We start from the raw sequence: 16,771 nt of genomic DNA on the forward strand, positions 1-16,771 counted from the left end.
TTCTGCTCAGTATCAGCCCGGAGTCTGGAATTTGTGCCCGATATGGCGATAGGCTCGCCCCCTATCACATCATGGGACGGAACATACTTGGCGAAAAGTGGGTGCCTTAGTAGCGCCTCTGCATACCCCTTCGGGGATAAATGCGTGATGTTATGTATGTATGTATGTATGTATGTATGTATGTATGTATGTATGTATGTATGTATGTATGTATGTATGTATGTATGTATGTAAAGTCTTTATCTTATATAATACTTCACTGAATATAATTATTTATGATACTTATAGGAGAGCTAAGTATATACTTACCCCTTTAATCATAAACGTTATTTATCTAAGAACGGAGCATTGCTGTGATAACAAGTCTATTTCTGAGTACTGACCGCATAGCAGCCTTTACAGTGCATAGACATAGGGCCGTTGTGATTGCCTAATATTGGGATACAACTTCAATCTAGTTGGCTGTCAGATAAAAAACAGCAAGCTGTCAGATAAACAAAGCTGAGAAACATTTAGCATTTAGTAACCTGTTCCTTTATTATTTGAAAAAATATCATTACAATATCAATAATATCTCTGACATCATTGGAATTACAATGTCAGTATATGTTTTCCCATTTTACTCTCAGAACATCAGCTTAAATTATCTCCTCTCACAAAAGTACTGTTCCAACTCAAGTCGATCAAGTTAAACAAGAATTCGTATAAATCGAATCCATGATTAACGTTCCAAACCCACGTCCTAATCCAAAACGAAATTCAAACCTCGATTAATCTTAAATCCTCACTGGTGATTTATTTGGCCCTAGAAATGTATTCTGTCTAGATTTTCCAGCAGAAATGCTAAGACATTTCAAGATCTGTTTTCATTAAGGAAATGAAGTTTAATGCGTTCTGGATGATTAAATGAACTTAATTAGATTTTTCTTTCTAGATTTAGCTTGTAAATAAGACTTTCAGTTGAAGAACGTTATGAAAGTTCAAAAGCTTTCAGTGGAATCTGGTTAGTCTTACTTGTGTCGATGAAGGTATTTCTAGTTGTTACCGCATTTTGTATCTTAATGGATAGTAATACGCAGAATCGACAACAACAACTCAGAATTTCTCAGTAAATTATTTGGGCCATTTCCAACCTTATCCCATTCTAAATTTAAATCCCACCGGGACCAACCAGACAACTTATCCCACTTCACAAACAATGCCAAGTCAAAATAAACTACAAAGAAAACCATAACACGACCCGTACAAAATTAGTCGACTCCATGAAAATTCATGAAGGCTTACAGTGTTCGTTTTCATGCATAAAGTAATTAATTTAATGTATTACGCGAAGCATGAAACTAAACCCGCGGGACTGTTCGCTACCAATGGTTAATGTATGTAAGGGCATATTTGCAATTGAAAAACGCGACGTAAAAAATGTCGCTGCGTTTTCCAGACTATTTTCCTATTAGTGCCTCGGTGGCGTAGTTATTACTGTACGACGTTGATGTCTTGAGTTCGATTCCCGAGTTAAGCAAAGTGATATTGGATTTTTCTACCCAGTACCAATAGTGAAGGAATAGAGACTGTGAATTGCGTACACACTTGTGCACTATAATATCTCCCCCGTACCTGGTTGATCTCCGCTGTAATTGGTCGTGACCAAAATTCGGTCAAGAGAGATGTATTCATGCAAATAGTTGTAACTATGAACACGAGTTTACCCGATCATTTTACTAAAACCACGGGTAAAACATGGACGTAATCATTTTCAAACAACTCAAAGCCACAAATAGTTCGGTTAATGACAACTATCTCGATTATAGATACCATATATACTCACGCCTTTTCTACCTGAAGGGGTAGGCAGAAGCGCAAGTGCATGTTTTCCGCCGTATTCTGTCCCATTATGTGATATGGCACGAGCCTAACGCCTTATCATTCACAAATACCAGAGTACGGACTGATACTAAGTACAAAATCCCGTACAGGTTGCCCGACCCGGGACTCCAACCTGAGACCTCAGTCGGGTCGTACTGCGAAGTAATATAACTACACCGCCAAAATAATCCAAATTTTAAGACCCTCGAAAATCCATAATGGTAATAACAAACTAATACTCAGAAAAATATTTTCATTCCAAGCGAGTTATCAAAATAAAGAAAGCCGCTGGTCATGATATAGCCATGAACGTAAGATTCACAAAAACAAAAACAAAAACAACGTCCAGAAACATTTATGCATTCATATAATAAATAAAAATAATATCAGCCCTGTATTATATACTGTCCCACTGGGTACGGGCCTCCTCTACTACTGGGAGGGTTTAGCCTCAGTCCACCACGCTGGCCTAGTGCGGGTTGGTAAACTTCACATACCCTCGAAATTATTATGGGAAACTTCTCAGATATGCAGGTCACCTCACGATGTTTTCTTAACAGTTACTAAAAAGTGATATTTCACAAAGAATACACATAACATAACTTTAGAGAAGTCAGAAGTGCGTACCCTTGGGTTTCAAACCTGCGGACATGAGTCTTGGCTGTCTGTTTCATTCCCAATTAGAGTATCGCCGCTTCAAGAAGACAGTTATTGTATGTAAATATTTAACTTCGGAATGTAGGTCAATTTTGTGAACATTCTTATGGATCGAATGGGCTATTGCAAATATGTCTAGTGAGTGGATGAAACGGGTTATACGTAGTCGCAGGTTCGATTTTCCAATCTAGGTTATGAGGTACCTCTATTTTAAAGTAGGATATGGTCTTTCTTTATGCCAAATGTCAGTCAAGTTAGAAATATTCTAACATTTGTACAAGCTTTTGCAATTGTATGAGTAAGATCTCTCTATACAAAATCAGTTTTAGATTTATGCAAATCTGCTGAATTGCTAAAACGATGCGTAAACAGCGCACCGGGGTTTTTTTTATTTATCAGACTATTACTTCATACCTTTCACTATACATACTTGAAAAAAGTATCTCCATAATTGTTTTCTACGTCATAGATTTATTAAAAAAAAATCTGCCTACCTTCTTATGATGGGAGAACATGTGTCGACCCAATTCCATATTTGTTTCTTATTCTTCCTTCTAGAATAACCTTGAAAATATATTCTATTTACAAATGCGAGTACAAAATATTTTCATATATCAAAAGATACGCAAATAAAAATGTTAATCATCTAGGTAAGTAGTCAACCCTGCCCATGTAAAAGTATTTTAGGTTGACAACTTTAAAAGGAGTGAAAATAGGGGGAATTTATTTTACCACTCCCGACTTAGTATTTGACACTTAATAAATAAACTAAAAGCTTTTATTTTTCAAACTATCTTGAAGTAGTTTACGACTAAAAGATTATAAATGAGGCAAACATTTAAAAAGATCTTGAAATGACAAATTGCCGTCCATATTTCACGGCTCAAAAGAGCAAGAGGCAAATTAGGGGTGTTTGGAGGGAATTTTTAAGCATTACCGTCGATAACAGCACCCTCGTCACGTTGACGTCGAGCTAATGACGCGAACGTTTTATTTTACTATGCTTTATCCGGGACTATTGTGAAATATACTGTATGGATATGGGATCAGGGTTTCATTTTGTACAAGTTATAAATAACGCCAATAGCACATTATACGATATTCTATTCCTTTCTTAATTTATATAAGTCCTACGTACATTACCAAGATATAGAATATATTTCAGGCAAGAATGTCTACGGAAGAACTAAGAGCAAAATCTTAATCACTAACCTTTCCAAAATTGAACGATAATCAATCAGTTAATCAGTAACCATGATTCCCTTAATCGAATATACCAGAAGACACAATGATACGCCCAGGACGGAACGAGACCTCATACCCGTCAAAAAAAGCGACACGCTGCCAAATTACAAAGGTTTTTACACGTTATTGACGTAGTGTATTAGACTTTTTCCTTGCCAACCCTTCGATTGGGGTCAACGTTCTAAGTGTTAAGTGGAAAATAACTAGCTTAAGCCAATATATTGAACAGAATTAGGTCTAACGCCTGGTTCTGTCAAATTAATCAATGATTCCGGGAAAGTACATTTAGTAACGTCATTCGCGTGTCAACATTTTTTTTAATACTTTACCCGCAGTTGCATCTACTTGAGTTCTTTGATATAGTAGTCCTATTAGGCACTTATTTCTAACAAATATTAATGTGTTTCCAGTATGATCAATTTAATGATAAACTTCAAACAACTCGACATCAAGAAAAATTTTCGCTTTAATATTAACAGCAATGTTACAGTGGCTAGAATTCAAAAGTGTCTATCATTTTATCATCCCACGGGAGAAGTATTATTCAATATTATATTATTTGGATAAGATACTTAAAATCAAGTTAAATAATGGCGGCATTAGTCGTATAAAACCTGATGGCTCCACAAATCCCATTCGCAACGTCAAAACTAAACCACCTCTTTTGTTCCAGTGGCTTGCTCTACGGTGACTGTGACGAAGTGTCAGGCGGCTCTGAGGACCCTGCAAGCATTCCCGTTCTTTAAACCGACGTGCCTCTGTCGAGAACCGAACGTTGATCCCGAGTGTAACTCCTTCCGCGACTTCTTGTTTGACCATCCCTGCGTCTTCGTCATGAAGAAGGGTAAGTGATTCCATCAGATTACTTCTTGCGAAATATTCCTTTCAAAGAAGGCGGGTTTCGGAGACTTTTAGGGCCATAGTAAAAATATTAAATCTGAATCGTATGTCCGTTGACAAAAGTCCTTTTTCCTTCGATTTTTATAATTAAATGACAAAACGATCAAGTTGTACTAATAATAACCTCCCAGAAACAGTAGCAATATAAATTGAGTTACACTACTTTAGTTTTACTTACCATCAGTAAGCAGAGCGAGTTTAAAATACTCTGATGACCACGCTTAGTTAATCCAACATCAACTTTGTAGATAAGCAACACAAAGTCGATATTACCCAGCCCAAAAGGCACAAATTTTTCTACAGTTATGAGGAGTAAAGTGCCACTATTAAATTAGTGATATTAAACCAAAGATTACGTTTACAGAAAAAGATCCGTACCCGGTGGAAACTCTACCCACATGCACGTACGCTCTGAGCGTGTGTCATAACGAGAAGGCATGCTCTGCGCTGTTCGACCGATTCAAGAATGCTTGCAAGGCTCGGGACGGAGAATGTCGCATGGATGATCGGTAGTAGAAATTTTTATTAATTTATCTAGATAGCTGCAACTTAATAAATCAACTACAATTTCAACTGAATTGTCAACAAACCACCTATAGAAGTAATTTAAATATTCCTCGGCTTGGCATTTTAATTCAAAATAGTTTATTTAATTTATCAATATGAAATACAATTAAAGTAGATTAATTTAAATATTTACAGTTACTACAGTTTAAAATATAAACATGAACAATTACAAAGTAATTACGTTATTATTTATCGATAGAAAAAAGTTACATTGACGACAATCGTTGAAATATTAACTACAATAAATGTAGGCTTATTTTTTTAATCATCAGATAACATATCTCACAAATAAGCATAATATGCAGACAAAGTTAGTAATTGTCGTACAAACGATACGACTAATTGCAACTAATTGGAATTGGACAGTCATTCGTATAATAGAAATGGTTGAAAATTCAACCTTAAATAAAAGGACTTTCTCATTAACGTACTATGCAAACTATAACGGAACTCAACCTTAATCATCATCATCAGCCGCAGGATGTCAACTGCTGAACATGGCCTTTCCCCAAATATTACCAGATCGCCCTATTGAAAGCCGCCCGTATCCAGCGACCTGCGACTTTTATGAGATCATGTGTCCACCTCATGGGTAGATTTCGTGGCCTCCCCTCCAGAACCTTCTTGCCCCTTCAAACAATAATTATAGCAAATTAATACAAATACGCTGTGATTCAGGGAAGCCTGTCGCGAAGCCTGGGCGGGTCTGCGCCTGTCGCCACTCTTTGGCTGCATCTGCCCTAACACCCACATGAAGAAACGCTGCGACAGGATCTTCGCGGTAGTCAACCACAACCCATGCGTCGGTGAGTAACCACCTTTAACGCTAAGCTATGCTCGCGGGTTCTGAGTGAAAAAAAATACATGTAACAAAAATATATACTTAAATATTTGTATCAATGCATATAAATCTGCCGATTGATCATTACACGATAGCGTCCCATTATCTTAAATAAAGCTAGCAATCAGTCTAGCCAGATCCAACATCTGCAGTACTATATTGAGGCGTGAGCCGTCCCGCCCGGTCTTCGTGCCGTGTTTTCTTGAAAAAATGACCTTATTGTAAAATTTAATTAAACAGAAGTACCACATATTGACATAAAGAATTAAGTTCCGCCCAATGTATGTTAGAAAAAGGTGTTTGTTCAAAGTCGAACGCAAAGTAAGGAAGTGCATATCTTGGGACAAAATTGCCAGGTGCACGATGTTTCCCCAAATTTGGGGGCACGAAATATTTGGGACAACGTTTGGAGCACAGAGATTTCTTAATCCAAAGTAACTAATGAGTAGTCAAAACAGCTGTTTTTATACAGAAAATCAGAGACAGTTATTGGTCGGATAAGCTAGTATCTTTTGGGAATTTTTCTCGAAAACCCTTTTTCTTGGGGATTTCTTGACTCAATTTAAAGGTATCATCTGGCAACTTTCGCGACTTCCGAGGAGTATAAACGCACGTTAATTATCACTGTTTTAACGGTGAAGGAAAACATCGTGAGGAAACCTGCGTACCTCAAAAATTCTCTATAGGAATTTTGAGATTATGTGAAGTCTACCAATCCGCACTAGGCCAGCGTGGTGGACTAAGGCCTTATCCCTCTCTGTAGTAAAAGAAGTCCGTGCCCAGCAGTGGGACAGTTTATAATACAGGGCTATTATTATTATATTATAACGCAATCAGAATTAATACAACAATTTTCTATCAAGATAAACTAAAGCCGAGCTAACTGCCTGAAGGTTTCTTTGGAACTACTATAAAACTTACAATTAAGTAATCAAGACTACTTTTTAACGGATAGTTTTAATTAACTCTCCATTAATTTCTGTGTAAAGTGAAAGATTATATTATGATGAAACTTTGTAGTGTTATTTAATCTTGGGTAACAACAACTTTGATAGCTTTAAACAGGGTTTTTTGCATAGAAATTAACGGAAAGTGACTCGTTGATTGCTACGATGTTGCCTTGCATTTAACGACTTATCTGAGTTTTCAAAAGTACAATACTATATAGAACAAATCGACGGGTTAAAGACTAATTTTGTTAAACGACATTTTTTTAGCTTGAAAAAAACACAGAAAAAGGAACCGATTTTAAATACGTATGAAACTTAGTGGCGATAGGCTCGCCCCCTATCACATCATGGGACGGAACATACTTGGCGAAAAGTGGGTGCCCTAGTTGCGCCTCTGCATACCCCTTCGGGGATAAAATGCGTGATGTTATGTATGTATGTATGAAACTTAGTGTCTCTATAATCCCAATACGACGTGTTTTTTATTTGTTTAAAAAGTGACATCAATTTAAATAGATAAGTCCTATAATGTTTTCACTAGTATCTACCGCAATATTATGCGACTACCTTATTCACGATGGGTCCTATGAACTGTATAACCTGTCTATAAAGGTATGAGACTCATCTCCTTCAATTCCACTTCAGTAAGACATGACATCTTACATTAGAAATGAAGTTAGAATTATTACTTAGTAGGTGTTAGCAGCTTCACGCGATTAAAAAGACTTTCTTGCCACAGAATGCCTTTAAACAATATGAAGCCAGCGTCAACTATTTAAAAATTTGATAATTATTTCCCATTTTAGCAAATTATCGAAACAAATTACATTAATTCAGGACATTCTCTACCCAAATGCCAAATGCGATCCGTTCAATTGTTTTTGCGTTTAATTCATGAAGCATCGGAATGTTTGCCGGCAAACATGACAGCTAAATGACATTTACGTGTGTCACGGGAATATAACCTTATATACTACATAATAAGGTTATTTTCCCGTGACACGCGTAATGTCATGTAGCTGTCATGTTTGACGGCAAACATTCCAATGCTTTAAGTGTTTTAACAAACATCAAAACATTTTCGCAGTCTCGCATCAATGACATTAGTAAGATAATGTTAAATCAATTTGAGCATCAACTTGATTTAATTCTTTGTTCCTATTTTAGATAATAAAATTAGATTTCAACAAGCAGAATCTATTTGATCAGTTCAATAAATACGCCAACACATAGAAATAGTTCACGTCGCAAAGCCAACCCTTTCACTCGTCTGAATACGTGAGGAATCAATGGACTGTCTTTAGTAACTACCAACTAATATAATGGAATCGAAGTGCGCGTAGCCTCGGTCACTTACAACAACGATGTATTACTTACAGATGAGGCATTTTGAAATAACGTTCCGTCAATAAAGCCTATAGCACTCATGAGTAATGTACTACCTATCAGTGAAAAAAAAAGATTCAGTAGGTCTTGAGATTAACGCGTTCAAAGAAATAAACTCTTCAGCTTTATATCTATTCTATACTTATAATAAATCTGTAGAGAGGTCAATTCTGTACATGAAATATATTTCCAAAATAACTATTAGGGGGTGATTAGGGATCGATACTGATGCCAAAAATGCAATTAGTAAAATTTTTGTCTGTCTGTCTGTCTGTATAACCGTTATAGAAACAAAAACTACTCGACGGATTTTAACGAAACTTGGTACAATTATTTTTCATACTCCTGAGCTGGTTATAGTATACTTTTCATCACGCTACAATTAATAGGAGCAGAGCAGTGAAGGGAAATGTTGGGAAAACGGGAGAAGTTACTCCATTTTTAAGCTTCCGTCGCGTGTGCAACCTTAATGGTTAAAGCTACACAGAAATCATGTATGACGGAAATGTTCTCCTTAAAATTATGTAAAAATATCCCACGACAGCATATGTCTATCTTTTATGGTTGACTCACAATAACACGTGTAACTCCCGATAGCTTAGCAGTTCGAAGCTTTCTCATTATATTTGTCTACTCTTACGTTTATAACACTCTCAGTCATCCCTAATTAAAATAGTTAACATTATTAAATGTTCCATAAAAAAGAATCATAGAAATCGGTATAGAAACACCAAAGTTATACATGAAATACGCTAATAATAAGCCATCACGCCTGAATACTGAATCATGCTATATGCTTCCTTCGATTTCACCAGGATCCCATCATCAGACCCTGACCGGACAATCGGACCACCTGCATACCGCCATACATTAAAAAAACATCCCGACAAATTGAGCACCTCCTGCATTTTTGAAGTGCGAAATCCACACGGGCGAAGCTGCGGACGAAAGCTAGTATTAGTATAAATGTGACAAGCAGCATTCACTCTAAAGTTGTGGAGCAGTTCCTAAGTCTTATCAAATTCATAGATATATTACATTCGCTAGAATATAATTTAAACAGAACCGCAATAATACTTGTACAATACTATCTGAGGGAAGAAATTAACATTACAGCCATTTTTCTATGAAAAAACAAACCACATCATACATCTCTACATCACTGTATTCAATATAAGCGAGCGTTTGATTCATTTCTTATAATCTCGGCAGAGTTCTTATTGCGAGGGCCCGGGATCCCGTGGGGCCGGGATCCTAATCCCGCGGTAATCCACGGATCATCCCGGACCGGCCGCGTCAACTTTCAATCTTACCAAAGCCCTTTAATTCCATAAATTGATCGTGACTTTTTTGTTTCTCCATTCCATTACCGTTATTGGAGTACTGTTTGCGAAGTAAATGCAACGGCATTTATATTTGAAATTTCTCTTTGAGTTCCTTACGCCCTGGTACTTTTCAGTTTGACAAACCTTGTTTATTGATACAATATATTATAACATTCTATTAAATAAATATAAAATTTTATTTATTTCATTGTATAGACACGAAGCTAAAAAATAAAGATTGTACCAAACCGAGTCAAATCTAAGGTTCGAATAGGCAAAACTCAAAACGCGAAGAAATTTGAAATAATATTATGTATCTTCAACTACTTCGGTGGCGTAGCTGTATTATGGTACGACTGCAGTGGTCTTGGGTTCAATTCTCAGGTCGGACAAAGTGATATTGGGTTTTTCTGCTCAGAATCAACCCAGATTCTGGAGTTTATGCCCGATATGGCGATAGGCTCGCCCCAACCACATCATAGAAAATAGGTGCCATAGTTGCACCTCTGCCTATCCCTCCGGCGATAAAGGAGTCGTTGAGCGATTTAGTTACACAGATAAATACCAAACTATCATTACTAAAAAAAACACAAAAAAACTAGAAATTTGTATGAACGTGGTTATTACCCAATGAAATAAAAGCTGTGTAAGGAAAGATAGATTTTTGAGAAGTCTTTTAAGAGACAAGGTAACGCTAATGGTTTCTCAGTCGTCAGACGAATAATCTCGTCAGTGTCGGACACACAGCGTTCCGCAGATTAGCTGAAGTGTTTTTCGCTAGAAAAACTGAATCACTGAATCTACTGCTTGTGTACCAAGTAATAGACTGCTAGCGACATAAAACAATTAATTAGTAAGTTTCTACTACTTACAACCGGACTGCCGAGACGAATGACCGCAGGTTCAAAACGCGAGGACACACACCACTGCCTTTTCTAAAATCATGTGTGTTTTCTTTATGAATCATCGCTTGCTTTAATGGTGAAGGAAAAAATCTTGAGGAAACCTGCACATCTGTGTAGTTCTCTATAGGGATTTTGAGGGTGTGTGAAGTTCACCAATCCGCACTAGGCCAGCGTGGTGGACTAAGGCCTAATCGCTCTCAATAGAGAAGGCCCGTGCCCAGCAGTGGGACAGTATATAATATAGGGCTGATATTCTTATTATATTACTCAAGTATGTAGGAATTTCTCAGCTATGCAAGCATCATATTTCTTGGTCTCTAACTGGAAATATATCGTGTTTGTTTATTCCCGCTGCCATCCCATGACTCCCGCCGTTCCTCAAGGAGCCGGGATTGTAATACGAAACATCGGATTAAGGATTAGCGAGATTTAACAAACACAAATAGAAAGCGTAATTTAAATCTCGCACTTTCCCGCCGGATTCCTTGCAGCAGGTTTTCATTAAAACTATTTATAGCAACACTCATTTATTTTGAACTTTTTATATTTTCGAGCTAGCTGCAGACTGGACGAATTGAGAATCCGATCGAAAATGTATTTTTAACACTATTGGCTATGAAATACACGAAAACTGAGCAGCAAGGCGCAAAAGAATAAGCCAAATATATAAATCCCAAGAAAACATATTGCTTACTGCATTTATTGAAAAAAAAAATGTCACGTACTCGAACAACGTTGTACTTATAGTTCGTCAAAACAAGTTATAAGAATAGTTATTATTGCTAAATTGCATTTAAACTAATTGTATGTCTACGGACGTTTTTAATTAGGGATGAAATTATTCAAAAGTAGGTAAACCAAAGAAGCCAGCTCGGGCTGGCAGGCTAGCTTACCTACCAAACTTTCAGTAGCTACCAAAGTAATGACTCCTCGAAGAAGAAAAGCAGAAAAAGAACTCCAAGCTTATTTTTATTTATCAAAAACCACGCGGGCAGACGCAGGCAATGACTAACAAATAAACAAATTAGATATCAAAATTGCTATGTTCAACTATGTTACAATTGCTTTATTTAATCCAGAGTAATTGTCCAATTCCATCCGAAACAGCGACACATAAAGCTCATAATTCGTACGTTAACTGAAGCATTCTAGATCTAGCATTAACTAGACTTGCATCTGCCAAGTTAATTGCACAACAGCCATTTTAGGTTATTGCATATTTTTCGAGTTTTATAACCTGCTTTTATGTTGTCTCACTAATTGCGCTGTCGTATTGCGAATTAAAATGAGTTAATTTTTTAAAATAGGTATTGAACCTTCAAGTAAACTACTTTAGTTACGAATTATTAGTGATTTAAAAAGTTTAATTCGAATCGATGTACCTTGAAATAAAACTGAACTGTATGTATTATATTTAAAAGGTTTTTTTTACCTTACATTTCGAAGCTATGCAACCCTCGTGGTCACGAAGCGGACTGAGGTGTTCGTCGATAAAGTCCATTTTCCAATGTCGAACATCCACGTAAACTAAATCATTATATATTGAACCACTACGTGCTGCGTAAATAAATAAATACCAAGGACTACTTTGGTGGTGTAGTTGTTTTACAGTATGACAGTGTTGAGGTCTCGTGTTCGATTCCCGGGTCGAGCAAAATATCTGATTTTCTACTCATTATCAGACCGTTATCTGGAATCTTGGCCTCTGTCATATCATGGGATTGAATACGCACGGCGAAAAGCCATCGAAAATAACCAAAACCCTAACTACCTCTTTTTGATGCTTACGCTGTACTTGAACGGTGACCATGTATACCCTACATCTTGATTCCACAGTATTTTTAACTACCTTCATCAGCCAGTTTAACTATTTTAAATTTTATTTAACTTCTTACTTCCGACTACAAACTTTATTAAGAAAGACGTAAGTTTCATCACTAATTATGAGTGTTTTTCCGTTAATTTGAACTTGTATTACTTGAGTACATAGCTTATTTGGTAAACGAGTCTGAAATTGTCAACGATTTTTATGATAGAACTAGTATATTGTTCACCAAAATTCATCTAAATCGGTACAGCGGTTCCTGTGTTAATTTTAAACAAAAACACACATACTCACGACTTTTATCCCGAAATGGGTAAACAGAACCACACAACTGGTACACCCATTTTCTGCCATGCGTATTCTGTCCCAACTCTCAGGATGTGACCCATCACTGTGGCTATAAATTAAAGACTACGGGCTAATACTAGAAAAACCCAATATCTCTTTACCTGACCCGGGAATAGAACCCGAGACCTCAGCACTGCACTCATACCGTAACCATACCACCGAGGCAGTCAGTTTCTAACGTATAACAAAGGTAATTCTGGTAATTCCACCCAAATCACCATTAACATAATCGAGGAATAAGGAAAAATCAAAATGCGTCAAAGCCGTACAGAAATCTTCAAAGGTTTTGGACCTCAAAGGGCACGTGAATGGTTCCCGCTCTTTTGTTCCCCTGTTGAGGGTCGACTTGCAAAATTAATATTCGATTGATGTTGGCACCTTTTCGGAATGACGTGAGGTGTGAAGGTACAGTCACCCACATATTTGAACCTATTGAAAATTTCAAATTGCCTATACATTTTTTTGTTCTAACCAATATTTTTTTTTCATTTGTTCCGCCCGATTTCTGCCAGGAGTCTAAGATTGTGCCCAGTTAATGTCAAATGTTCTTATCCTATTAAACCTAACATGCCCGCGTAATGAGGCTTAGCTACAACTCTTGAAATAAGAGACATTATGTGTTATAAAATCTCTAGAGGGAAGTTTTAATAAATAAGTACTCAACTGATTATGTTTTTTTTTGGTTAATAGAAAGCCATTTAAACACCTAGTATAAGTAAAACTATTTTCATATTTTTTATCTTTACATGGCTAAGTGGCCTCATTGCAAACCTTTAGTAAGTCAAGAGAGGCAAGAGATAAACATTTTCGAACGATCGGCACAGTTATGCCGGCCTACTTACTTGCTTCTTCTGGCTCCGCTGGAAGGACCCAATATTGTTTGAGACAATATTGCACCTATGCATATATTTTTAAATCATTTACATTAAACGGTTGGGGAGCCGCCTTGTTTGTACCTCTATATCTCGCTAACAATCCCATTCGTATACGTTTGCAAACAAATTTCAGTAAATTTATTTCCTTTGTCTTCACCGATAACTGGAGTTATGGGTAAGCACACAATGAGCTAAGCGAAGCGATATGTTTTAATAGCAAACGAATGGTGCCTGTGATGGCTTGGTTCAGTACGACTGTCGAGCTGAGGTCTCTTGTTCAATCTCGGGTAGGCAGTGATATAAATTTTGCTCAGTGTCAACTCGAAGCCTAAAATTATCCCTAGTAAATGGCATAAGCGACCTACTACTTTTAACCGCAAACGACAAAAAGCGCACCTAATACAAGTCACGAAATGTGGGTGTGACAAAAGTCCTGCCGAACCCTGTAAGTGGAAGACAGACAGACAGCGTGATACTATATATAATTGGTTGACTGCCTCGCTGGCTTAGTTGTAATGGATACGTGGTACTAATATGACTAACGCGCTGAGGTCTTGTGTTCTAATCTCATGTTGGGCCAACATAACTGTAACTCTGTTTTTCCGTCTTAAAATTAATTATCTCAGCACGGAGTTGGGAAGTTGGCGGTGTGATGCGCCCGTACCTCGCAAAGAGTGCAAAGCCGTTGGTCCCGCGCCTGTTTTTTCTCCAGTCAATCTGGATTGCCATCTCACTGCCCTATGAGAGTGAAGTTACTCGTTATATCAATGTATAAACCGACCAAATACAAAAGTCACACTCTATACTCACAAAATAATGATAATAAAATGCGTACTTCATTAGCTGCTTAATACGTTAACTGTTAAATAAAATTTACGTGAAGTTTGTGAAACAAGCCCTTAGTTTCGTAATTTCTAGGGTACACTAACTTCAAATGGTCCAAGCTGAAATACAATAGTATTAGAACCTTTAGCGGTTTTGATTTTAAATTAAAATAAGCATCACTGACTACAGAAATACTTTCACTAATATTTCACCAACGAACTAAAATCAAACTTGTCAAAGACCACTGCCCCGGTATGTCAAACGCTCTTGTGTTTTAGAAAAAGTGTCACAAATGCAAAAGTACTTATATTCTAACAATACTATAACCGCTCCTACGCCGAAATATGTTGTAGTCGAGGGTATTTTAAAAATTTCCCACCCTTGCTGACTAGAAAATATTTATTGACCGTCATTCCAAGAATATTTGAGCCGTTTATCGCCACTCCATTCTCAGTAAGTCAGAGCCTTCACAGAACACACCAATTACTGTGTGCCAAATATTTGGCGAGTCGAAGTCGAAAATAAATTGACTGTAGGGAAAAGTGGGAGACAAAATTCCTTTCGTATTTTACGATGTGCCTATTATTCCTTGTTATGATTACCATTGTTTTTCCAATTCGATTGGCAATACATAAATTAATGTAACGTTAATATTAATTAAAAATACTACACTCGTGTTTATGTGTTTTTAATTTATTTAGAATAATTTTGGAGTGGTTACAAACCGAACATGAAAGCTTGCTTTAATCATTAGCGAGTGAGCAAATCTTGTTAGTTATTGTCCATTTATTGAAGTATATACAAATCAAATGCAACATGAAGTGTTTTAAGACTGAAGTTTTTATCTTCAACGTCATAAAAAATATGGTGGCACACCAAAATTGTATTGTACAAATTCCATATTGTTACCTAGCAAGATACATTGGTTTGATCATCTTTCAAAACTAACTGTATTAATCTGCTTTTATGATCGATAAGTTCACCACTTATAGGAAACATACACTCAAGCAAAAATATATCTTCAGTACTATAGGTGTCAATATAACACTTTGATATACTCTTCTGAAGTTCGTTTCCGTTCACACCGTCCGTGCAAAGTATTTTGAACTTTATTCTTTTAAATGTAAGACAATCTTCAAAACACCGTCGTGATACGTCCACGTGCCAGCCGAATCAACATTTTTAGGAAGAGAGAAACATGTATATACTCCATTCAGTTCGTTTGATGAGATAGCTTTCATTGCCATGAAATTTTCTGTTGCTCTTACCGCGATGTCTTCCTCCTCGATGCCGGTTAGTGGAATCAATATTAGACACTTATCATCTTCGACCTTCGCTGTAGCTCCTTTGTGATACGTCGGCACATGCTGTATAAAATCTTCCATAGTGATATCCCAAGGTGAAACAAAATTGGGGGACTCAGCCCACGCTTTACCTACAAGGTTGCATCCTCTGCATTCATGGGGTTGTCCCCAAGGTTGAACGAAATGCTGTCGCGGGCTGTGAGGTGCAGCGACAGCCACTGCTGCCAAACTCAGTATCACGAGGAACATTTTTCTACTGATTTAGGTTTGATTCTGCCATCAGTCCAATTTTTTCAGCGTATTTATACTGACGGATGTTAAACGTTTATCAATTTAATTTTATTATATTATATTATGGATTTCACCACGGAATTTGATCTTTGTACTTCAGTGATAACATTATCTTATGTATTTTAGTAAAGCTGGTACCTAATTACTTACATAATTTGAAGTTTATATAAATAAAATAGAAATAAACGACAATATCTACATTTGATGTAGGGCTTAGATACAAACACTTTGGTTTTGGACCTATTATCGTCCGTTGCGCCTGAGGCCATATCAACTCATTATTGAGGAGAAAGGTCAATTTTATTGTTATCTCGGAAACTCCAATGAAAATAACTACTCGGGAATATTTTATGATGTAAACAAATTAGTCATTGTTTTGTTCCCGGTCTTGGGGTTACAGGTCACAACGTATCTAGATTTTGGTAATATAACACAAAATATATCTTAACGGTTGATTGATTTTAATTTATCTATATAACGTCTACACACTGTCACCTTATTAATTGTTGATGATACGCAATATGCAAAAGTTGATAGCGTCGCTTGAAACTTTAAAGAATGGTAATAATTATTGCTTCCTTTTTATATACCTTCAAAGAATTATGTCACAAGTCACGGACCTCAGAATTTACCAGCATAATCAATAACAAAATACTATTTGCTA

The 16,771-nt window shown here is 36.7% G+C and overlaps 2 protein-coding genes across 2 annotated transcripts in view; both read left to right on the forward strand.

Annotated features, from left to right (window-relative positions):
* Window positions 1-16,771, forward strand: part of LOC115440428 (dual specificity tyrosine-phosphorylation-regulated kinase 2) — a 203,234-nt gene that overhangs the window by 142,217 nt on the left and 44,246 nt on the right. The gene's annotated exons all lie outside the window — the stretch shown is intronic.
* Window positions 4,432-6,046, forward strand: LOC119189520 (the record flags this gene model as incomplete). Its single annotated transcript, XM_037439421.1, has 3 exons — window positions 4,432-4,609; window positions 5,030-5,174; window positions 5,911-6,046. Coding segments are annotated over 3 exons (459 nt in total), but the record flags the coding sequence as incomplete, so codon positions are not given.

Source organism: Manduca sexta, chromosome 3 (genome assembly GCF_014839805.1).
Source record: "Manduca sexta isolate Smith_Timp_Sample1 chromosome 3, JHU_Msex_v1.0, whole genome shotgun sequence".
Classification (NCBI taxonomy): Eukaryota; Metazoa; Arthropoda; class Insecta; order Lepidoptera; family Sphingidae; genus Manduca; species Manduca sexta.